Source organism: Galeopterus variegatus, unplaced genomic scaffold (genome assembly GCF_000696425.1).
Source record: "Galeopterus variegatus unplaced genomic scaffold, G_variegatus-3.0.2 Scaffold863, whole genome shotgun sequence".
Lineage (NCBI taxonomy): Eukaryota > Metazoa > Chordata > Mammalia > Dermoptera > Cynocephalidae > Galeopterus > Galeopterus variegatus.
The window spans coordinates 226729-251556 of NW_007726974.1; the positions used below are offsets into that span (position 1 = coordinate 226729).

Below are 24828 nucleotides of genomic sequence, written 5' to 3' on the forward strand. Positions count from 1 at the left end.
ACACCGAGTGTTGCAACCCCGTTACCGGTCAGTAAAAAAGACAAAAAGGAAGAAAAAAAACATTAGAGTGACAGTAAGGGGAATTTAAAAGAAGAAATGAAAACATTGCCACGATCCCAGCCATTGCTATTCCTTTGGGGCCCACTCCCTCTGTGTGTGCACGTGCGCGCACATACGCAACTGACTGTGTAGCCATCATCACTGTGCTGCCCTTTCCCTGGGCATTACAGCATCAGTATTCCAGGATGCTCTGAAGTCTTCGTTGTCACATTTTATGCCTGCTTTTGCTCTGTTGAGAACACGGTCCCGTTTCTTACCCTGCTGTCCTGCAGTTGGACACTCGAGCAGCTTGCAAGTAGGGCCTGTTGTGGATATCACACCACGCCGACCGCGTCCACGCTTGGAACTGCCTCCTCCTTCCGTAATACTTTCCCAGGAAAAGTTGTATGGGGGAGGGGATGTGAATGGTGCTGTGGCCCTTGATTCCACTGTCTTCTAGCCCCATTGTTTTAAAAAATAGGGATGAGTGCCTCCCCCACTCCCCGCCAGGAGGGCACAAGATATCCACTACAGTATGAGAAGAAAATATTAGAAGTTCTATTCAAATGATTTAATTTCACCTTTTTTAATTTTAGTTTTTGTATATACTGTGTAATATACATAAAATATAAGTTGAGCAGTACAACTTATGTAGAATCTGTAACTAATTATTCATGAATTGGAGGTTCATAGTGAAACGTTTTTCAAGTGGGGTGTGTAATCATAACAGTGTGAAGATGTGGTCTGTGGCTTCTTTGAGGACCAGCACCGCTTCTGCCCACTCTCTGTTCCTACCACTCAGCAGGGTGTATGGCACAGAATGGCATCCCACAGACATTTGGGACAGCTCCCCAAGGGTGGTCCCAGGCAGCACTGTCACCTAGTGTGCTCCCAAATGGATGGGCGTCAGCATGCTCAGAAGCCTGCATTTCCTGGGGTGCATTCGTTGCTGCAGGAGCTGGACAGAGGTGACTCCGAGTGACAGGAAATAATATGGAAAGCTCCAGAAAGAAAGGAAGCACCTTTTCTAGGAAATATCACAAGTTCCCTTCCAGAATGAAGTAGAAATAGAGCTGAGGGGACAAAGGAGGGGTCCAGTCTCATGCTTGAGTTGTGGGGACCCAAAGGACCCATGGCCCCTTTGTGGTCAGGCGCTCTTCTCCCTGGCGATGGTTGGTCCTTGCTGCCTGCCCAGCCCACCTGTGCAGCGCTGCCCTTCGCTCCTTCTCTCTCTCTTTCCTTAAACTCACTCTTCAGGCTCGCCCCGGCAATATTCCTTTGCTCATTGTTTCCCTTTTAGACATGCGTTTTGTGTGCCAGTCAGATTCTCATTCCATATGAAGCAAAAACCCTTAATCTATTTGCGGTAGATTTAAAATTAAATGAAGATACCTGAATTGAATGATCATTCGGGCTGAGCACTCGGTCCTTAAGGGGCTCACACCTCGAGTGAGAAGAAAAGCACTGTTACGTAGCATTATTTAAAAACCGCAAGTTGCTCAGTATCTTTTCCTGCATCCCAGAGCCTATGCTTTCGCTGTAAATATGCCACAGTGATCCATCTCCTCTCAGTATCTGGTGAAATGAGTACCCTGGAGCAGGTTCTGTGGAAAAATCCAGCCACCAGTGGCATAGCTGCTGAAGAATCCATCTCACCAGGGAGTTTTATGCAGCCCCTACTGTGTGTAACAGCCTGATACTCATGGTGGGATGGAGGTACATGCCACAGCTGTGGGACTCTGGCATTTTCCAGATTCTGCCATAGTGCACGGAGGCCACCGAGATCCTGTTAAACTGTTTTAATTTAATCCCTTTGGCATTTGTGGACCTAACTTCCCTCCTCTCACCTTGTTTCAAGCAACCCAACAGTGAATACCATGTACTAACTTTGTGACTCCCCCACCTTCGCCTCATTCCATCCTGCTCCCCAGGGCAGCCATTCCTATCTTTGGTTAGTGCCATCATACCCACCACACACAGAGTCACTTGTCCTTGGCTCAGGACCAACCTGAGTTGTGGGTGTGGAGAGGCCAGTGCAGGAGCCTGGGAGTTTCAGGGCTGGGAAGCAAGCCCAGCAGGGTGCTGCAGTGTCCACCTCTCTCCATTGGAGCCTACCCTCCCTAGAGACACATTGCCTTTTTTTTTTTTTTTTTTTTTTTTTTTTTTTGGTGACTGGCTGGTAAGGGCATCTGAACCGGCTCCTACAATGACTTTTGGTTTCTTCATGTAAAATGACCCTGACGTGGGTTGAAATATCCTGACCTTGGGCTGCTTAGAGGGAAGGAAACCCATTAAGAGACACACCCATTTTCCTTCCCTGTGCCCAGGCACTGAGACTGACCGTGGGTGGTACCAGGCTCTGTGTGGGGCAAGTCCCCATCGAGAGCACATCCCAGTGAGTTGCCCTTTCCCCCTGAGTGTCATCCCCTCATCCCCTTCACAGAGAAGGACCTCCCTGCCCCTGGTGGGGAGGAATGTGGTTCCTTGCCCAATCAGTTAGGGAGCAATGACGCTTTGGTCAGCATCTGTCTCCTCAACTCACTGTCGGCTCCAGGAAGAGAGGCAGCATCTCTCTTGCATTCACCATGGTGTGCTCATTGTGGGGCCTGGCACCCAGGAGGTGCTCAGGAAATGTCGAGTGACTGAATAGTGGTACCAGCATTCAAATGCAGACCTTGGCAGCCGCAAAGCTCTGCCTTGCTGCATCCCTGGATGAGAACACATGAAGGGTGGGAACAGGTAGGGCTGTTTTGTTTATTATTTTGTAGGGGATGCCAGGAATAGCCAACCCGGGAGCTCTCCAGGCCATAGCTTGAACAAGTTAATGTAGCTTCCCCAAAGCCCAGGTGCTCACCCTCTGTCTTGGAATAGCAGCCATTTTATTACATTGAACCCCAGGGAGAGGGAAATAAAGCACGTGGGCTGGATTTTTATTAGCTATAGCGCTGGTGTCCTTCCACCTAAAAGCAGCTCGAGAAGGTGATCTGCGATCACAAATTGAATACTGTCAGGAGAACACCTCTGCCTCCTGCAAAGATCTTAGCCAGCTGGGGTAGAGACTCTCCAGGGAGTGTGAAGGGTAGCCCTGCGTGGCCCATGGTCTGTGCACTGGCCTCGAGTGGGCTGATGGTGGAGTGGTGTCAGCCCAGGTAGGGAAGGCTGGGCTTTCAGCAGGAGGCAGGAGGCCTAACCACGGGGAAAGTACTGGGCCTAATGGTCTCTGCGGGCTTGCAGTGGTTGTCCCATCTGGAGGGTGTGTGGAGTACAGGGTTTCTTGACAGACAGCAGCTCTTTTGTGGTCTTCAATACATGTCTTCTTTTTTTTTTTTCCTTTTTGTCTTTTTTCGTGACCGGCAATGGATCGCAACCCTCAGTGTCGCGCCCATACTGGACCGGGACCAGCAACGGGATCGCAACCCTCGGTGTTGCGCTCGCACCTCGCTCAGCCAGTGAGCGGCCGGTCTGTATGTGGGATCCGAACCCTCAGCGGGAGCGCCGCCGCACTCCCAAGCGGCGCACTGTAGCAGTGCGCCACCGGGCCGGCCCCAATACATGTCTTCTTAAAAAGCCTTCATTGAGAGCTGGCCGGTTAGCTCAGTTAGTTAGAGCACAGTCTTCTAACCACAAGGTCATGGGTTCAGTTTCCTGCACTGGCCAGCTGTCAAAACAAAAAATCTTTATTGAGGTATAATTGATATGCAACAAACTGCCTATATTTAATGTGTACAATTTGATAAGTTTTGGCATACGTGTGCACCTGTGAAACCATCACTACAATCAAGATAATGTACATATCCATCACCCCCAAAGTCTCCTCATGGCCTTTTGTAATCCTACCACACCCCTCCCATCTCCTCAGGCAACCAATAACCTGCTTTCTGGCACAATACATTAGTTTGCATTTTCTAGAATTTTATACAAATCAAATCATGCAGTATATACTCTTTCTACTTGGCTTCTTCACCCAGCATAACTATTTTGAAATTCATTTCTGTTGCTGCAGGTCACTAGTTTGTTCCTGTGTGTTGCTGAGTGGTGTTCCATTGTATGGAGGTACCACAGTTTATTTATCCTTTTCCTGCTTTGGGACATTTGAGTTGTTTCCAGGTTTGGTATTACAGATAGAACTGCTATGCATGTTCATGTACAAGTCTTTATGTGGACATAGACCTTGTTTTCTCTTGGATAAATACATAGGAGTGGAATGGCTGGATCATAGGGTAGATGTATGTTTAACGTTTTAAGAAACTGCCAGGCTGTCTTCCAAAGTGGTTGTTCCATTTTACATGCCCACCAGCAGTGTGAGAGAGTCCCAGGCTGGGGGAAATAGAATCAACCATCCTAGGACAACCTGAGGAAGTGTTCAACGCAGGTTTTCCTGATGAGGCTAGTCATTTTGTCTTTTGAAAAATGATCGTATGTTTTCTCAGGCATGACAGTGCCTCGTATGTCCTTTTTGCTTCAAGGAGTGCCCTGTGCACATCGATTCTATTCACTGGTACCCTGGGGGATTGAGAAGAGGCAGCTCACTGCAGGCACAGGTTCTTGCCTCTAATGGTTTTGCTATTTTCATTCCCCTGGGATGTGAAACACCACATCTCAGAGGCAGGGAGGTTTGTTCAGAAAGCATATTTTGTCTAAATGTAAATGAATAACTCTGCGATACAGATAGTACTGTTCCTCCCCAAATCTCACTGATCATGTAAAATCTTTGCCTTTGGGTGTGTTTGCATAAGAATGCAACTTATGGAGATTTATTGGAAATAGAAAAGAACATGCAACCTTGGTGCAAAATGTGCCTTTTCTCAACCTCGTGCTGCTTTCTCAACCTCTTGGCCCTGGAAGCTTCCCAGGGCAGTGCCTAGTTGGGCAAGCCAGACAGGTGCTGGAGAGGAAAGCTTGAGTCTTAAAAACATCATCATTTAGGACTGTGCCAGTTGAAAGTTACCTTCAGTGCATGAGTCTCTGCAGAATGATTGTTTCCTGCCATGCAGCGGCTTCAGAAGCAAGGACAGCATTTTCAGAACTGGCATGGGTTTCCACGGCCCTTTCCTGAGTGGATAGTCTCACAGAGCCGAGGCTGTGGTTGCTTATTCAAATGCTGTAGGTGAAAATCCTAGATTTCTGTTCTTAGCACCAGAATGGCGTCTCTAGATACAGATTTATTATGTGTGGGAATTCACTTGATGATAAAGGTACCATTCAAATCACTTGGGAAAGAAGGGACCATTCAACAAGTGTGTTTTTAATTATTTCCTTCTGGAATTTGTTTTTGTGCAAATTGAGAGGAAGCCATCTAATTTTTGTTTTCCAAAAGTATGTCTGATTTTCCCAATAGCATTTATTCTGATTTAGAACATTCTATTCTTCACTGATCTCTTTATCAATTCCTGTGCATATACCCCCTCCCCCCCAGTCTAATCACTGTAGCTTTACAGTCCATTTTGACAACTGGTAAGATAAATCCTCTCTGATTTCTTTCATTTCAAAATGTACTGGAGTTTTCCCTTCCATGTACATTTTAGAATCAGCTTAAATTTTATTAAAATTACCCCATTGGGGTTTTGCTCGGTATTAAATTTTAATTGTATATTCATTTTTCCTCCCTAATGGTATAATGTGTGGATCATGTTTTGGAGCAGCCAGTGCCTTGCATGCATTAGTGCTTAATATTTCTGATTTAGAAAACTGGCTTTCTTGCTAAATTTTATAGAGGTTAGTATATTTTAAGTCAGTTCATAGCTACTACATGTCTCTCTATGCAGTAGACACTAATTGACAGTGCAGAAGGTGAGGAGTCAACAGAAAAAAAAACAATGCCTGCTGCCAGGGACCCCACTGCCTGCTGTGGGGAGGCAGACAATCTGGCAGGAAGTCATGTGTGCCGTGCCTGATGCTTCCTCCTGGCAAAGGACACACAAGGAAAAGGCACTTAGCCCAGTTTTGAGGGTCAGGAAAGGCTGCCTGGAGGAGGTGATGCATAGGCTGAGACCTGAAGGGCAAGGAACAATTCACCTGTTGAAAGTGGGGGGAGAGTGTGACCATTTAGAGAACTAATCATATTTCAAGGGTGGCAGAAGCAGGGAAGGCTGGGGTTGGGTGGGGATGTCTCAGGACAAGGCTGGAGAGACAAGCAGGGGCCAGATCATACATCAGGAAAGGCCTTACCAGCCACATTCTCACCTAATCCTAAGGGCCGAAGGGACCTTGGAAGGGTGTTAGCTGGAGCCTGGGACTCTCGGCTTTTTGCTCCCTCTGGCTGCATTAGAGGGGCCAGTGGATCCTGGTGACAGATGACAGAGGGTCGTGACGGTGGGGAAGGAGAGAAGCACGGGGATTTGAGAGTGCTTCAGGGTGCAGAGCCAAGCTCTGTGTCTGGTTTGTTCTTCAAGGTGTCTACAGTATCACAGACTGAACTGGGCTGGGGTCTCAACCATGTCATTTACCAGCCATGTGACCTGGGACAAATGATTTAACCTCCCCAAGCCCCAGTTCCTTTATTTGAAAAATGGAGCCGTTGTGAGGATGTGTCAAGTGTCGGCACTGTGCCTGGCCCATTTGGCATCAGTACTAGTGGTCGTGTGAAGCTGATCAGCTGCAGTGTCCTGTCCTGTGAGTGGCAAAGGGAAGGGGAGGGGAGTGATACCATCTCCTTCCCTACACTGCTTCCCCCAGTGCCATGTCAGTCACTCTGAAATTGCTGCCCAGGCACTGGACACAGAATCCCACCCAGTTCCCACGGAAGATTTCCCCCCAAGGAGAACCCATCAGTAGAGAACCCGGCCCTTTGCAGCATGGGGAGCTGGTGGTGGATGGCTTGTGTTACTCCCCTCTCATTTGAGCCTTCAGTCAAAGGGCCAAAATGTGCTCTGGGGCAGCTGAGAAACCAGCCAAGCCCTTTCGTATGATTTAATCTGACAGATTCAAAGAGGAGCATCAAATGATTTTGCTGTGGCTCAGACTTGCAGAGCTCCTGCAATTACATGCCTCCTTTCATGGAAAATTAGATTATCACTGTAGCTCCAGTGTAATGAGTCTCTAATGCCAGTGACCATGTTAATTAATAAGTTGTAAATGTTGGCTTTTGATTCAGGGCTTCTTTGGGGGTGAATAATTTATTTTTAACAGCTTTGGAGAAATCTACATGTGATATCATGAAAGGGCAAAAAATCCCTTGGCATTAGCCCATTTACAGTATGCCTGAACTACCTGTTGGCCATCTGAGAAACTACCGATAAGGAAAAGATGAATATGAAATGTTCACTCTGGTGCTGAGTGGTGGAAGCATCAACCTCTGATCATTGCACCCTCTTGGAAAGAACTATGCTGCTTACTTGAAGCTTAAAAGATGGTTCTTGGAGGTTGGTTAAGAGATGGTTCACAGGAAGGGGGCCTGGATCTGGCAAGTAGGTGGGGGCCACATCCTCTGCACATTCAGAAGCCAGGATTTCAGGGTCTGTGAAATCAGCCTCCTCTTAAAAACAGGATCTGGGCTGCCTTCTCTCCAGATGTGCACATCTTCTGCAGTTTCTAGGAGCCAGTCGCTAACACAAGTGAGTGAGTGGTTTTCTCAGCATTAACCCTGCCAGCTCAGCTCAGACACTTGTAGAAAGAAGTCAACTTACAGAACACATGAAAATCAGAAAAAGACCAAAAGAGCCTCAGGACAGCCCAGTCCAGCTGCGTATGGCTCACCACATAGAACAAGCATTTGCTTGGGCTCCCGAGTCCACTGGAGGACCCTGAGAGAGGGAAATGGCTTAGCCGGACATGGTTTGGGTGCAGCTTTTCCAGAAGGCAGCACCAATGACCAGATGGTGGACAGACTTCAGTTCTGGCCCCAGGAGCACAGGCAGGATGAAACGTTCTCTAAGAAGGAGGGTCTGCCCTGAGAGTCTTTCTCTGTAAGTTTCTCCTCCTCCACCAGTGGTTCCCATTTTAGATCGCAGCTTAATTTTATTTTGTGCCATGTTATTTGAGGGTAGGAGGAATGTGAATCTCAGTGTGAACACGTGTTGTTGCTTGTGCACGTCTCTGTACAGGTGAGGATGGCTGTCATCAGAAAGAAGTGAGGTGCAAGGGGAGGGGGTGACATCTTCTCCATGCCACAAGGTGATTGGGCTGCAGAAGAAGAACGTGACCCCTAGGGTTGGCACACATGTTGTTTTATTGGAGTGGCCCATTGGGTGTGAGTGCCTTGGGCTGGAGGTCATATGGAGGACATACAGAGCTTGTTCTTTTCGTCCTCTCAAGTTTCACCCTCGGCCTGCATGAATTCCTGGGTTCAGGAAAGACTTTGGATACACAGCCCCATGAAAATACATGGCAGTGTTGTTGTCTCCCTTTTTAGGGAGAGAGGGGAAGGGGTAGAAAAGGTATGGCCACTTGAAAATGTGTCACCATTTTGTAGAGGTTTTGGCTGCTTGTCTAGTTTCTGCATGCATGATCCATGACAGAGTTGGAGGGAGACAGGAAAGAGGACAAAGCCAGAGGCTCCACATTAGTGTTGAGAAGTCAGGTAGACCTCAGTTTGGGGGCTGGATTTGGAGGGAGGGGGAGAGAGAGAGAGAGCGCACTCCAAGCAGTTTCTACTACTGCTTGCTCTTGTAATTTGTGTGCCAGGTAGTTTTTCAAGACTCTAAGCAAGATGCAAAAAGCAACCATGAAAAGATGTATTGAGCTAAATGTTTTTCAAAAGGGAGGAGGAATACTTTATAGGTTAAAATAATTTTTTTTTGAAATGTGGTAACTTGCTGAGAATCTACTGGCAAAATGTGGTAAAGGATCATTTCAAGACCAATAAGCTTTTGGATCAACAATTTAAAAATCAGTTAAGGGATATTTCTTACTTTATCTCTATGCTTACCTTATTGTATTACATGAAGGGGAAATAGGATCCGTTTATTGGTTTTTACATCCCATTGCTTGGAAGGACTTTCACAGTTAAGGGCAGTGTGATGCCTGTTTCAAACACTGCTCTTTTCCAGATGGCAAGGGCTTACACATTGGGGGATTCCAGATGCAGTCAGTCCTGTATCTTTATGGTATCCATGCCACAGTGTTGTGAAAATTCATCATCAATATTAATTCTGCTTTGTGAATAGAGGGAAAATGAATTGTAGGATGGCAGAGTGCCTTAGCTAGCATAGAGCAAGACAGGGAGGTCACAGTCATCTCTCCCAGGCCAGTGGGGATTTCAAGAGCCTATGCGATAAATGGTTTGAATAAGAACCCACCTAGCTTCCTGCCCTGGCCCCCAGTCAAAGAGTATATATAGATAAATATCACCAAAATATAGCAATAGAGTCAGAGGGATAATGATTAAAAAATCCATAAGCGTTTATCAGAACAGCAAAAAACTAAGTATTTAGGGCACACATACAGAAGTTTCAATCACTGTGGTTTGCATGATAGTTTATGAATGCAAGTATTTCTTTCCTCTGCCATCTGCAGTAGTGTTTACAGAAGAAACTGAGGTTATAAACCTTCCTGCAGACATCTCCTTATAAGCCCATGGGTAAAAAGTTTGCATTTATATTTTTTAATGAATAGGCTCTTTAGGGTTTAATTAGTCATTGTGTCTGTGCATGAATCATTCATAATCTGGGTTTGCTACCAGCATATGGCAGTTAAAATCACATGAATAGAAATAATATTTTCAAGCAAAATGTAAAATACTCTTTGGCCAATTATCATTGGTGGGCAACATGTTTTATAGAGATGAAAGTTGATTGGCAGCTGTTATAAGTTTTGTTTGTCATCTTGTCTGTTGGGGAGGAAATGAACAATATGAAAAACACAAGCCTCAGGTGTCTTCCACACCAGCACTCCAAGAGGTGCTCTGAGCTCTTGCGAGTGACATTAATAATTGCCACTATGTTCACCTACTGTGTGCCTGGTGGGTTTACATGCATTATGGGTAATCTTCCAAGTGACTTGCCCAGTCACTGAACTCGTAAGTGGCAGAGCCTGGCTTTGAATCCAGATCTATCTGAATCCAGGTACTCTGCTTCATTCTGTCTACCACACTGTCTTAAAACTGAAAATAAGAGTGATTAAGGTTGTATTTCAGTTTAAAGGTTGATTTAAAAAGTAATTTAGGTTATACAACCATGTTCACAACAGCATTATTCACAGTACCCAAAAGGTAGAAACAACTCAAGTGTTCATCAGTGGGTGAATGAATAAACAAAATGTGGTATATCCATACAATGGAATATTATTCATCCTTAAAAAGGAAGGAAATTCTGACACCTGCTATAACATGGATGTTCCTTCTGTCTCATTTTTAAAATTATTAATCAGGCAGGTTTTATTTTATTGCCCATTCATTTTTATTTGTGCCTTTTATTTTTTAATGAAAAGAGATTATAATATGAATCTGATATATTATAATCTACTGTAAATTATTACTTCTACCACTTTCCAAACAATTTAAGAACCTCAACCTCACAACAGTTAAATTCCATTTATCCCCTCACTCTTCAATTATTGTTATATCTTTTACCCAAATGTGTATAAATGCCACAAGGCATTCTAATTGTTATTGTTCTAAATAACCAATATTTATTTATATTTAACTACATTAAAAAAACATTTCTGATGTTATTTATCCCTTTCTACATTTCTGTGCTTTCATCTGAGATCATTTTCCTTCACTCTATAAAACTTGTTTAGTATTTCTTAGATACATGTCTGCTGGCAGTGAATTCTTTGCTTTTTATTTTTAGTTTCACCTGAAAACATCTTTATTTCACCTTAATGTTTGAAGGCTCTTTTCACTGCAGTATAGAATTCTAGATTAGAAGTTCCTTCCATCCTTCCTTCCTTCCTTTTTTTATGCTTTAAAGATGCTATTGTATTCTTTCTTCTATATATTGAAAAGACAACAGTGAGTTATATTATTGCTCCTTTGAAGATAATATATATTTTTTCTCCAGCTGCTTCTAAAATTCTCTCTCTGTTTATCTTCAGGACTTTGACTATGATGTGCATAGGTAAGGTTTATATTTCTCCCTCTTAGGGCTCACTAAGCTTCTTGAATCTGTGGGTTAATGTCTTTCATTGGATTTGGGAAAATTCATGGTCATTATTTCATCCACAATTGCTTCTGACCTGTTCTCTCTTCTTTCTTCCTCTTGTGGGATTACATGTATGTTAGGCCTTTTCGCTGTCTCCCATGTGTCTTTTATGCTCTATTCTTTTTTCTCTCTAAATATTATTGATTGACCAGTCTTGAAGTTCACTAAACCTGCTTTTACCTTTACCCATTCTATTAAATCTATCCAATAATTCTTAATTTCAGATATTATATTTTTAAATCCTTGAATATCTATTTTAATTATTTTTATAGATTTCCAATTCTGTTGAAATGCTACATCTATTAATCCATTTTGTCCTTTTTTCTTTTTTTTTTAACTTATTAATCATTGTTATTTCGAAGTTAGCTCCTTGCCAGTCAAGCTGCTTAGTACACATGAGACATGCCAAGTGGTTCTTCTCACTGGCTCTTGGCATTTTAGCCATCTGTATTTCTGAAAATTTACTCTTCTGCTGTATCTTCTTTGATTGCCCTACTGCTCGTGGGCTTCATGCAGGAAGGGCATTATGATTTTGAGAACTTGTCAGGAGATGTGAGGACAGTCACACAAGGCCCTGACTATATGTGGATGTGGTTGCTTGGTGACTGCTGAGGGAAATGCTGGTATCTTGGGCTGGATCCTCACTGAGGGCGCCTTGGCCAGCCAAGGCTACAAGGATGGCATTCGGGTTGAATTTATTTGTTTTTCCTTTTTTTTATTCTTTATTATCACAAGTTTTTAAACATTATGCACATAAACATATTTCAAGGGAGATAACTTTGATGTGAAACTCAACTACCTAAAGTTATTTTAAATTCTCTTCTATTCTTTGTTAATATCTGTACTTTAGATAAGAACCAGTGGGTTTAAGAATTTTTTTTATTGTGCTAAAATATGCCTAACATAAAATTTACCATCATAAGCATTTTTAAGTGTACAGTTCAGTAGTATTAAGTACATTCATAGTGTTGTGCAGCTGTCACCCCCATCCATCTCCATAACTCTTTTCATCTTGTAAAACTGAATCTCTGTATGCATTAAACACTAACTCCCCATTGCCACATTCCCCAGCCCCTGGTCACCAGCATTTTACTTTCTGTCTCTATGGATTGCTACTTTTATGGATTCTACTTTCTGTCTCTATGGACTACTCTAGGTACATCATATAAGTGGAATTATACACTATTGGTTTTTTTGTGACTGACTTATTGCACTTGGCACAATGTCCTCAAGGTTCATCCATGTTGTAGCATGTAGATTCCCTTCCTTTTTAGGGCTGAATAATATGCTATTGTATGTATATATTGCATTTTGCTTATCCATTAATCCATAAATAGACACTTGGGCTTCTTCCATGTTGTAGCTACAAGGAGTCTTCAAAAAGTTCATGGAAAGATTTATATCATATTTAAATCCCATTTTCCATGAACTTTTTGAAGTACCATCATTGTGAATAGTGCTGCTGTGGACATTGGTATACAAATATCTCTTTGAGACCCTGCTTTCAATTCTTTTGGGATATGCCCAGAAGTGGAATTGCTGTGTCATGATGGTAATTCTATTTTTAATTTTTTGAGAAATCTCCACACTGTTTTTCACAGCAGCGGCACCATTTTACATTCCCACCAACACAAGAGTGCCAAATTCTCCACATCCTTGCCAACACTTGTTATTTTCTGTTTTGTGTATATGTGTGTTTGTGATAGTAGCCATCCTAATGGGTGTGAGGTAGTTTTTCATTGTGCTTTTGATTTGCATTTACCTAATGATTAGTGAGGTCAAGCATCTTTTCATGGGCTTATTGGCCATTTGTATATCTTCTTTGGAGTAATGTCTATTCAAGTCCTTTGTCCATTTTTAAATTAAGTTGCTTTTTGTTGAATTTCAGGGGTTCTCTATTTATTCTAGATATTAATCCCTTCTCAGATATATAACTTGAAAATATTTTCTCCCACTCTACGGAGTCATCTTCTTTCTTTGTTGATAGTGTCCTTTGATGCACAAAATTTAAAACTCGTATGAAGCCCACTTTGTCTACTTTTTTGTTGTTGCCTGTGCCTTGGTGTCATATCCAAGAAATCATTACCAGTTCCAAATTTGAAGCTTTTGCTCTATGTTTGTCTCTAACAGTTTTATAGTTTTAGCTCTTATACTTTGGTCTTGGATCCATTTTGAGTTAATTATACAGTGTTAGGTAAGGATCTAACTTCATTCTTTAGCATGTGGATATTCACTTTTCTCAGTACTGTTTGTTGAAAAGATTGTCCTTTCCCCATTGAATGGTCTTGGCACACTTGTCAAAAACCACTTGACCATATGTGCAACAGGTTATTTCTCAAGAGCCATTGGATTTTTAGCACTGAAAGACACTGCAGGACTGAGGTCCAAAGAGAGAAGGTGACTTGTCCTGGATTTCATAGTGACAGCCGGGAGTCCATCCTAGGCCTCACTTCACACCTGATGCTCTGTAAAAGCTGGTGGCTCCATGCCCCCCGCTCCTTCCTCCTTCTTCCACCATATTTCCTTCCCCCTTCTCTTCACCTCCCCTCCAACTGCTCCACAATAACATCTTAGAATGTAAAAAAATATATTAATAAATAAACTGAAATAAATAAATAAAATATAAGCTGGTTGCTAGCTTGCTTTGTTTCTTGAGTAGTATTATGTCAGTTACTACTTTGATGGAAGTGGCAAGTGCATTTTTTATTAGGCAGGAAATGAACGTGGCTCGCCTATTCTCCCGACCACTCCTGTGGAGCAGTCTCTGTGTTTCGACGCTATTATGATGAGAATAGGCCACTCCTGTTGTGTGGGTTCCCGTTTTCCCTCACGTTTAATTTGTAGCGTTATTGGAAGGGTCCCGAATACATCTATGTAATAACCTACTCAGAACGCCTTCTCAGTGCCCATTTGTCTTTATCACCCCTGGCAAGGAGCTCGTTCTATGGATTTTCTAGCAGCCCAGAGACTCTTTCTCACCTGACTACCAGGAAGACAGACCTAGGCTAGGCTGCCATCCCAAGGATTGGCTTGTTAGGGTGGGGACTGGAGGTGGGGGAGGAGGGGAATATGAATTAGACCAAATTTCAAAGCAGATTTAAAATTATGCCATTCTTGGTATATCCTGTGCTGGGTTTGCTCATTTAAGAACTATGGAACATCTCTAAGTAGTACTGTGAACATTTTGCTGGGAGCCTCAACAAAAATAAAAGACAAGAACTGTTCCACTACCCAGAAAATAACTGAGTAACTGAACTAACATTTAAATTTTTGCTGTGTGGCTTCGATTGTTTGTTAGTTCCAAATCCTGGATCTTTTGTGGTCTTCAGTATAAATACGGACATGTCAGCCAGAATTTTGAACTTTGTGCTAGTGGAATGTGTGCTCCTGGGCACTGGACTTGTTTCTTCTCTTTGGGTTTTGACAGTATGTTACTTAAAAAAAAAAAGAAAGAAAGAAAGAAAGAAAAGGAGATTTAAAAGTTCTTGAAAGCAGTTTTCAAGTTGAGGTAATGGTTTTGTTTATTTCTTTTAAGATAGTATGTGTTGATTGTGATCCTTCCTCATTGATGTGAAAATTGAAGGAGCCCTGCCTCCACCTGCCAAATTTCCCAAATGGCAAATGCCAGCTCTTGTTTCAGCTGTGCCCTTCATGAATGTTTCAACTCCAAGCTCTTTTTGTAACAACCATGGCCTGTGAATGTTTGAGCAGAGTTCCCTGTGCCTGCTTGGACAGCATTTATTAACCTAGATTTGAATTCATTCCATTAAGTCTATCCCCTTCAAACTGGGGGCTCAGCAAATGGTAAAAAAAAATGAAGATGTCTTTGGATTTGAATTAATGAGGCATAAAAAGTTGTGGTTGCTTTCCAAAAATGAGGCAGGAGTTGCCAGTTTAGTTCAGTGAAGGGAGGGGTCTCTTCATCTTGGACTCCAGAAAGGCCTGAGGGAGGCCATGAAGTGGGCAGGGCCTGGGGTGAATGTCCAGTCTGTGGATTCCCCTCTGCTTACCAGGGACAGACGGGCTGTGTTATTTTAGACTGGGAACCAGAGGAGAAACTGAGGCTCAGATGGCCCCAGGTCATGTAGCTGATCTGTGGCAGAGGACAAGTCAGACCAACCTCTTCCCCTCTTCCAGCTGGGCACTATCCTGGATGAGGACAAAGAGCAGCAGAAGGGGTTTGAACAGAAATGAAAAACGTGGAAGTGTTTCTGTGTGATGTCATCAGGCTCCAGCAGTCCCATCTGTTGGCTTATTGATGCTCTGGCACCAAGGATGGGAGGTTGGAGAGAACTGGATTCCAGGTGAGGATGGGACACCCCCACCTCCCCACCTCTTAGTTCCCAGGACAGACCGGCCTGTAACTGGTTAACTCCTTGCAACCCCAGGGTGTATGACAGTGGAGAAATGAGTGCTTGAACCAGGAACCATCCATGGGCCCCTCCCCGCACAGCCCAGGAGAGGGGCCGGCCCCCTCTGGCTTGGATTGGGCGGCGATAACATAGTCAGTGCTGGGTCGGGTTCCGGGCCATGCTTGGGCATTTTAAGAGGCTGAGCTGCATTTCCCACTGCCCGCCCTCGTCCTGCCACGGACAGCTCGCCTTTGTCTAGCCCGCTGGGCGGGAGGAGATCGCTAATCCCTGTTTGGGACGGGGCTGGCAGAGGCGCATCCAGTCCTCGGGAGACCCACCCGGTGGCCTCGCGCGGCGCCCTTTACTCTTGGAGCTGGGCCCTGGGGGCCGGAGGCAGCCTCCTCGGGCGGGTGGGGAGGAGGCTGGAGGAATGAGAACGCGGCGCGGCGCGCTCCTGCCGCTCTCAGGCTGACGGACGGGCGGGCGGAGCGGGGCGCACGGCTCCTCTCTGCTTGGCTTGGCCCGGAGCGCGCGGGCTGGACGCTGTCCGCGGTGCTGAAGCGGCGGCTGCGGCGGGGCGGCGGGCCCGGGGCCGCCGGGCAGCACACACCCAATCCGGGGACCTCCCTCCTTCTCCCCGGCTCGGCCCGGCGGTGGCAGCTGGCACTGCACGGAGATGGACTGAGAGCGCGGCGGCGGGAAGGCGGCGGCGGCAGCTGCAAGAGCCCACACGGCCTCGGCGCCGGACCCACATCCACACCCAAGAGCCCCTCCCTGGGGTGAGTCAGATCGGGCAGAGCAGAGATGGGGCGGACGGGTTCTGGGGCACGGAATCTCTTGGGCTTTAAAATTTTTCTTTCCCCATTGTAAATTTCTTCCAACCCCGATCTTAAGTAGTCTGCAGGGCTGAAGGCTCAGAGCTCTGCCCCTGGACTTCACCAGTCCTGAGATAGAGGGCAGGTCCCTCTGCCCTTACAAGCCAGGGGACAAAGGGTTTAGCCAGAAGTCCGACGGTCACGAGGCATGTCCTGCTACCCTCCCTACGTGAAGCCCCATAACATGGCACCGGGGAAGGCTGTTTGCCCAGGCTGGAGTCACAGGGGAGACACCTTCCCGTCTCTGTGCAAGGGGCTGGCCCCAGGCAGCCCAGGCACTGGAATTTGGCCCAGACAGAAGCCAGTCATGTTTTTAGCAGGGGAAGGCAGGCTTCAGCCTTTATTGGGGCTGCAAGAGAGAAGTAAAGCCCTTTCCCTGCTCTCTCCTGTCTCATTAGGCACCTGAACTGCCATGACCAGGGCTTCAGGGGTGAGGCTCACTTCAGTGCACCTGGCTGTTATTGTAAGTCAGCTGGACTCAGGCAGAGAAGCTCTAGAGTGGATACCGGGCAGGCAGTCCCTGATAGTGTGTGTGTGTGTGTGTGTGTGTGTGTGTGTGTGTGTGTGTGTGTGTGTGTGTTTTCCTCGCACGCAAAGGGGATTTAAAACTCCAGTGATGCCTGTCACAGGAAAAGCCCTTCTTCCTCCAGTCTGTGCCTCTGAGTAAGCAGTTTGGGGTCACACTGGGCAACTACCCAGAAGAGGAGCCTTGGGCTTCCTCAGCCTCCGAAGCTGCCCCCCTCCTGCCTTGAACCATCTGCTGAAGGGGGAAATGTGTTTAAACTTGATGGGTCACCTCTGCCTTCGATCCCACCAGCGTTCGGTTCCCATCTCCATCACCTGGCAAGGTCAGACAGATAGACCTCTTAACTCCTAGAACTGGATGGGCGTGCTGCTAGGGGGATTTACAAAGGGCTTTTGGTGTGTTGGGGAGGTGAGGGAGTGGAAAGAGTTGGGGAGAGGTAGAGGGAACATCTTCCAGGACCCTGGAGAGGTCTAGTTGTGCTAGATTCCAAGCTGGGTGAGGTGCCTGTTCTAGCTTGATGGGTGTAAATGAAGCTTCTGAATCTTAACAAGCTGGAGGACTGGGATCTGTGTTTTCTTCCATCTGTTTAGCCTAAGCTGTGTGCGTCAGAAATGACTTGGGTGGGCAGCTTTCTTGGATCATTGGATGCTTGATGGTGCTGATGAAGTGAGAGAGAGATGGAGAAAATATGCGAGATGATGTGCTGGCTTTGGGGTCAATGGGAGCTGCAATGATGCTGCATTGCTGATGGAAATGCATGCCAAGAATGTGTTAGCATTACTTGCATAAAGCTGACCACTTGGTACCCAGCTACCATTTGTCTCTTGCCAGTATTCTATAGAGTAAAGGTCATAATGGGCAAAGTATAATAACTGCACATCTGACATGTACTCAATGTACTTTATTCCTCACCACTTTTTCTTCCACCCGAAAGTATTTTTTACCTGCCATATAAGCACTTTGTCTTTTGGCCAGATGAATGAATGAGTGGATCCCTTTAGAGAGTTGTTGTCTGGAAGGATGGCTGACTCATGACGGTACTTTGACACCCTTGCTGACTTTCATAAAAATTGAAGTTCGAAAGTGTATTAGTACACCAGCTAAGCAATAGGCCATTATTTTGTTTGTTTGCTTGTTTGTTTGTTTGTTTGTTTTAAAAGATGACCAGCAAGGGGAGCGTTGTCAGCACCATGCTCTCCCAGGCGAGCTAACTGGCCATTCCTATATGGAATCCAAACCCATGGCCTTGGTATTATCAGCACCGCACTCTCCCAAGTGAGCCACGGGCCAGCCCTTAGGCCATTGTTTTTGTTTTGGTAAAATGGTGTGTTTGAGCTTTGCATGTTATTTGTTTTGAAAATTACATTTATAGTCAAAAGTTTCTCCATAGCTAAAGTTAGAATATACATGTATATGTATGTGTCTGTGTATGCAAGTATGTGTGTGTGTGTGTGTGTGTGTGTGTACATACACACACACACACACACACACACACACACTCCACACCTGTAATGCAGTCCAGGCTATCTTTACCCATAGTCTAAGCAACTTAAAACTTACTAAATAATTAAGGTGGGCTCAAGTTCTCCTGTGTAACTGAGGAAGATACTCTCTGAGGGTTGACCCTGGGTGATACGCAGTTCTAGATCCAGCTCACAGTCTCTGTTGAGAAATCCTGTCTTGGTTGTATCACATTCAATTTGTATCCTGCATTTATGCACAGTTATAAAATGTGTGTGAAAAATATGAACAGAATCTTTCTGGCTTTCTCAAGGCAGAAAATGAAGATGTCATGGTGAATACTTAGCAATAGAACAAACTTTATTTTGGTGAAAGCAATTGATCTTGGGCTCCTAGTAGAATACTAAATGTTGGGGATGGCGGCAACAGGTGTGTGGTATAAAAGAGTGAAAAGAAGCCCAGATTTGTAGACTGAGAGACCTGAGTTTGAATCCTCACTTTAACTTCTTATTAACTGTATGCCATGATTTAGTCTTTCTGAGCCTCAGTTTTATCATTTGTAAAATGGAGTAAGTAATACCTTTCTGGTATGTAAACTCTTAGCACAAGATTGGCATTTAGGTTCCCAGTGTTATTCTTTGTATCCCTTGCCATAGTCCACCACCACTGGTGGTGTTTAGGCAAAATTCCCTCAAATCTGTGTTTATACTCAAACTGTGAGGGCCATGAAAGGACTCAGCAGCTTACTTTGGGGTAGCCTGGTCTTTCTAAGGTGGGGACTGTCCTTGGGTCTGCTGCTATCCAGGGATCCTGGATGGCCAGTAGTGAAGCTTGGGCAAAAGGACAAAAGGACTGTTTCTCCAAGAGGAATGGAGCCTAAATGCCAAAGGCCATGAGGGGTCTTTGTTCAGGGAAACCCCTTCCAGTAAAGATTTTGTGGCAAGGGAAGTGTATTAGTCCGTTTATGTTGCTTATAACAAAATGCTTGAAACTGGGTGATTTATTAAAAAAACCCAAAATTTATTGCTTACAGTTTCTGAGGCTCAGAAGTCCAAAGTCTGTCTGGTGGTGGCGACAGTGACCCATGGGTCTCACATTGCAAGATGGTGGAAGCATGGGGAGAGGAGAGGAGAGGAGAGAAAGGGGGGGAGAGAGAGAGAGAGAGAGAGAGAGAGAGAGAGAGCGGAGAGAGAGAGAGAGAGAGAGCGGAGAGAGAGAGAGAGAGAGAGCGGAGAGAGAGAGAGAGAGAGAGCGGAGAGAGAGAGAGAGAGAGAGCGGAGAGAGAGAGAGAGAGAGAGCGGAGAGAGAGAGAGAGAGAGAGCGGAGAGAGAGAGAGAGAGAGAGCGGAGAGAGAGAGAGAGAGAGAGCGGAGAGAGAGAGAGAGAGAGAGCGGAGAGAGAGAGAGAGAGAGAGCGGAGAGAGAGAGAGAGAGAGAGCGGAGAGAGAGAGAGAGAGAGAGCGGAGAGAGAGAGAGAGAGAGAGCGGAGAGAGAGAGAGAGAGAGAGCGGAGAGAGAGAGAGAGAGAGAGCGGAGAGAGAGAGAGAGAGAGAGCGGAGAGAGAGAGAGAGAGAGAGCGGAGAGAGAGAGAGAGAGAGAGCGGAGAGAGAGAGAGAGAGAGAGCGGAGAGAGAGAGAGAGAGAGAGCGGAGAGAGAGAGAGAGAGAGAGCGGAGAGAGAGAGAGAGAGAGAGCGGAGAGAGAGAGAGAGAGAGAGCGGAGAGAGAGAGAGAGAGAGAGCCTCTCCTCTTTTAAAGCCCTCAGAACTACACCCCTGACCACCATTTTTAATCCATTCACTACTGCATGGCCCTATAATCCAATCACCTCTTTAAGGCTCCACCTTTCAATGACCATAATAGGATTTCCCACCCCCTTAACAGTCACAGTGGGGCTAAGTTTCTAATACATAAAACTTGGAAGACAATTCAAGCCTCAGTGAATTTGGGGGGACATAATTCAATCCACTACAGGAGGTTTTGTTGCAGGGAGGGGAGGCTGCTCTCCCTCCTGATGTTCCCTCTCTCTGATACTGGATTTTCCTCCAACAGTGTATGTCTTTTCCTCCTGCTTATGTCCTGCATGCCCCATGTAATAGCAGCTAACGATGGGCAGGTGCTTGTTTTGGCCACACTTTCCTTTCAGCAACTCAGACACACTTTCAGAAACTCAATCATCATAATGACCCTGTGAGATGAGAGCCATAATCATTCTTATTATATAAATGAGGAGACTGAGGCTCAGAAAGGTTAGGTCACAGGTGCCCTAGGTTCGATTCTGTCACTTGCCTCTGCAGCATGATGGAAGAGCCTAACAGATGAGCCAATGTCACAGAAAGGGGGAGCAGCACAGCCATAGTCACCCCAATCTCCAGGTTCACCATCCAGTGTTCTCTCCTCACACTGATGTGACAGTGCTCTGTTGCTGGGTGGCAAGAGGAGGAAGAATAAGTAGGGGTTAGAGCCAGCCAGGCAGAATCCCAACAGGGAGGAGTTAGTGTCAGGTTCCTCCTTCCTGGCCTGCCAGATCATCCTGTCCCCACCGGCGGTGGGGCTTGTGATCCTGGCAGCAGGGGCAGCATCTGCAGAAGCAAACAGAGCTGGAAGGTGGAAGAGCCCTTGGAAATCAACTAGGCCCTCCTGTCATGATATGAATGAAGAGCCTGAGGCCCAGAGAGGAAATGACTCATCAGTGGAGGTGTGGCAGGCAGAGGGAGTTCTTTATTCCGCCCACCCACTCCCAGACAGGAGCCCCTCCTAATGGACTGCCCCATAGTGCCTGTGTGTTGCTGGTCGCACTGTCGGACAGGGTTTCCTAAGTCCAGGAATCCCTCTGGATCCTAGTGATGCCGCTGAGCTGGACAGCTCCCCTACCTGGGAAGCAGCACCATCTGGCCTCTGCTGCATTTACATTTACCAGGGCGATGAGATAATTTAAAGGTTAGTTGAGTTTCTAGTTCCCTTGACTTGAGACCTTTCTCCAAAAACACCTGCTGCTAACAACCTGGGTCCCAGGCATTGATATGAAAAGACATACTTGTCGCCCATAAACTTGAAATATTTGCAGAACATGCATGGATCTCTTATAGCTGCTTTTCACACACACACCGCCTCAATGGTTACTTAATGAGTGTACCCGTGAGCTTGCTTTTTTAATTGAATGGTGCTTCATAGATGCTAAACCATGTGCTATTCCTGCAGGCTGTCATTTTCAGTTACTGGCCCCCACCCTCTTATGTCTCCCACCCTGAACCCCAGCCCCTGCGAGCCTCAACTCCTTCCTCTGCCACCTGAAGACATGCCCTGTCCATTTCCCTACCACATTTTCTCTGGGTTGTCTCTTCCCTCAGGCCATACTGCCTCTGCCCTGATTTAGTTCCTCATTATCGGCTGACTTTTTGCAATATCCTTCAGCCTGGGCACCTCCCTGCATGGGGCCCCTTTTAGACTTGCCTCTGTGCCTCAGGCAGATTAATCTTTCAGGAACACGGATTCTGCTCTTGATGCTGCTCTCCTGACAACCTTCCCTAGCCCACTACTGCTTCCAGGATGAGGGCAGATGCCTCAGCCTGGCCTGGAAAGCACAGAGCCAAGGCCTCTTGAGCAGCCCGGCTCTCCCTCCTCACCCCTGCAGTGCTCCCTTCCCTGCCCCCCTTCCTCCAGTCCCGGCCGTGAGCTGCCTCCTGCAAACCATCTTCCTCCCCTGAGCTTTCCTCCCCTGCCAAGCCCTAGAGCACGCTTGCTCAGCCCTTCACAGGGATCAGCTGAGTCTCACTGTGGGTCAGGTACAGTGCTGGGCACCTGGAATGCCAGAGTGAACGTTGTGGGTCGAACTATGTTGCCCACAAAGATATGTAGAAGTCCTAACCCCCGTCTGTGTGAATTTAGAAATAGGGTCTTTGCAGATGTAATCAAGTCGGATGAGGTCATTCAGGTGATCCCTAATTCAATATGACTGGTGTCCCCATAAGAGGGAAGTTTGGACTCAGACACACACGCAGAGGAGAATGTCATGTGAAGACACACACAGGGGAAGGCTACATGAAAATGGAGGCAGAGATCAGAGTGATGCTGCCACAAGCCAAGAAATGCCTGGAGCCATCAGAAGCTGGATGAGGCAAGAAGGAATCCTCCCCAAGAGCAATTGGGGGGAGTGTGGCCCTGCTGACCCCTTGATTTTGGACTTCTAGCCTCTAGAATTGTGAGAGAATGAATTTCTGTTGTTTTGAGCCACCCAGTTTTTGGCAGCCTTGGAAACTAATACAGCAGGTATGACCCCTTCCCAGCCCTCAAGGTGCTGACCATTTTGCAGGGAGACAGAATCTGCAGCAGAGTCTTGTGAGTCAGTGTGGTGAGTGCAGTGAGAGGTGTGGAAGGGTGTGATGAGCACTGTGGGGAAGGGCCCTCCTCCAAGCAGCCTTCCATCAGCTTGCAAGTAAGGCTCCCTGGGGAGGGGAGGCCCATGCCCAGTGTTCAGAGATGAGCAGGAGTCAGCCAAGGGAAGGAAAGGCAAGTCATCTCAGGCCAGGTGAGCAAAGGCATGGGGGGGAGGAGTAGCAGGTGGAGCCAAGGCCGGGGGGTGGGGAGTGCTGAGACCCACAAGCTTAGCTCCCGGTAGGCTGTGGTTTAGCAAGGAGCTTGAACTTGAACTCACTACCATTGGTATCAGGGAGCAGATGGTATTTTCAGTAAATTGTCCCCATGGTGGCATGGAGATTGGGTCTGAAGGGGCAAACATGGAAGCTGAGACCTTAGAAGTGAGCGACATGGGTGGCTGGTCCAAGTGGAGAAGAGGGTATGGATTTGCAAACGATTTGGAAGGAGTTGGGGATTCATTGCATGTAGAGACTCAAGGAGAAGGAGAAACCACTGGAGTTGACCCTCACGTCTCCAGCTGGTGTCCAGGGACAGAAAACATTGTCTGGAGAGGAAAAGGTTGTCATGAGGGAGCAGAGGAGAGATGTTGGGCTCAGTTGGGGACAGGTGGAGTGTGGGGGACATCTAGGTGGCTGTGGAGGTCTGGAGCTTGGTGGGGAAGACTGTACTGGTACCACAGATGGGGGACATGAACAGGGAGATAGGGCATGGAGCTGTAAGTGTAGCATCACATACCTGGGCCATGGCATGGGAAGAGAACGGGGGTGAGGACTGTCTCCTGCCTGGGTGTGGGGACAGAGGAGGTTGAAGGACAGTGGATGTGTGACGAGAGGACCAGAAGCAGGGGGGTTGGAAGAGGGGTGGTTGGTGTGACTCAGGCTTACCACAGGAAGGGCCCTACAGAGGATATCAGCCAGGGCTGCTAGATTCAGAGATGACTCTCCTGATCAGCAGTGCACTTGTCATTTTTTGCCTTTCCCTGTGTCTTCTGTCTGCACTTGACACCATCTCTTTGTTTCTGGCACCTCTCCTGACACCTCTCTGGACCATGCTGCCCAGAGCAGGATTGATGAGGTGAGTGCAGGTGGAAGCCTGGACACTCCCATGGGTGGTCTCTCCTAGACCTCATCGCTGAGTCACAGCCATTAATCTCAAGGTCACTGGTGTCCATGACTATGAGTTTCTACCAGCAGCCTGGCAGCTGAGGGTGGGGTGAGGCCTGCAGACTGGCCAGATGACAGGTATCTGCCCCCTGTCCCCCACACCTGGTTGCAGCTGTGTCCATTCTTTGCAGGGCCCGTCACCATGGGCGGCTCTATTCCTCCGCCTCATGGGGATTGTGCCACGGGTGCGCCAAATGATCCAGCCTCTCTCTGATTGCTGCCTGCCAGGTTGGTCTGTGTGCACTGATGTAGTGGCTTCTCTGATGTGACTTCTGGGTCCTCCTGCCTGAAAATCCACCTATTATGCACCTTCGTGTATGCCTGACCTTCCACCATTAGAGAGTCACTCGTAGGGCACCATGGGTTTCAACATGAGCAAGAGTTGATTCTGGCACACTCTTCCCAATTGGAATTGTTGAGAGATTATTTCTAGTTAGGAGACACAAGATTGTGAAATATCTAAATGATTCAAAAGTATATAACATAAAATTTAGTCATCTTTTATCACCTCCCTCCATCTCACTCCTCTCCCAAGAAATATACACACCAATTTGTTAACAGTGGTACTTTTCCAGATCTTTTCTCATGCATTTAGAAAGCCCTATAAGCACATACCCCCACACACATACATACATACATATGCATAAATGAGATCGTATTGTACATATTGAAAAGGAACCTGCTTTTCCCCTTAGCAATATATTTTGGAGATCTTTACATGTCGATACAAACAGACCTATCTCATTTTTTAAATAATGGCATAGAATTCCATAGTGTATCATAGCTTATTAAGTCATTTCCCTTTTGATAGACAATTTTATTACTGTTCCGGAGAGTGCTGTAACAAACCTTATACGTGCGTCTTTGTGCATGTGTGTGTTTTTCCAAAGCATGGATTCCTAGGAATGGAATTGCTGGGTTACAGGGGCACACACATGATAAATATCAATGGAAACTATC

The 24828-nt window shown here is 46.3% G+C and overlaps 2 protein-coding genes across 6 annotated transcripts in view; one reads left to right on the forward strand and one right to left on the reverse strand.

Moving 5' to 3' along the window:
• OSBP2 (oxysterol binding protein 2) overlaps positions 1-24828 on the forward strand; it is a 192323-nt gene that overhangs the window by 65613 nt on the left and 101882 nt on the right. Inside the window, exon 1 of one of the 5 annotated variants that reach the window (XM_008573011.1) lies at positions 16183-16251. The exons of the other annotated variants lie outside the window; for them this stretch is intronic. The gene's annotated coding sequence lies outside the window, so the exon portion shown is untranslated. Of the gene's footprint in view, positions 1-16182; positions 16252-24828 lie in introns of those variants that run through there. 5 annotated transcript variants of the gene reach the window in all.
• Positions 15728-24828, reverse strand: part of LOC103590709 (opioid growth factor receptor-like) — a 51990-nt gene continuing 42889 nt past the window's right edge. The window contains exon 4 of the mRNA XM_008573015.1: positions 15728-16246. Coding sequence (XP_008571237.1) covers positions 15728-16246 — 519 coding nt within the window. The remainder of the gene's footprint in view (positions 16247-24828) is intronic.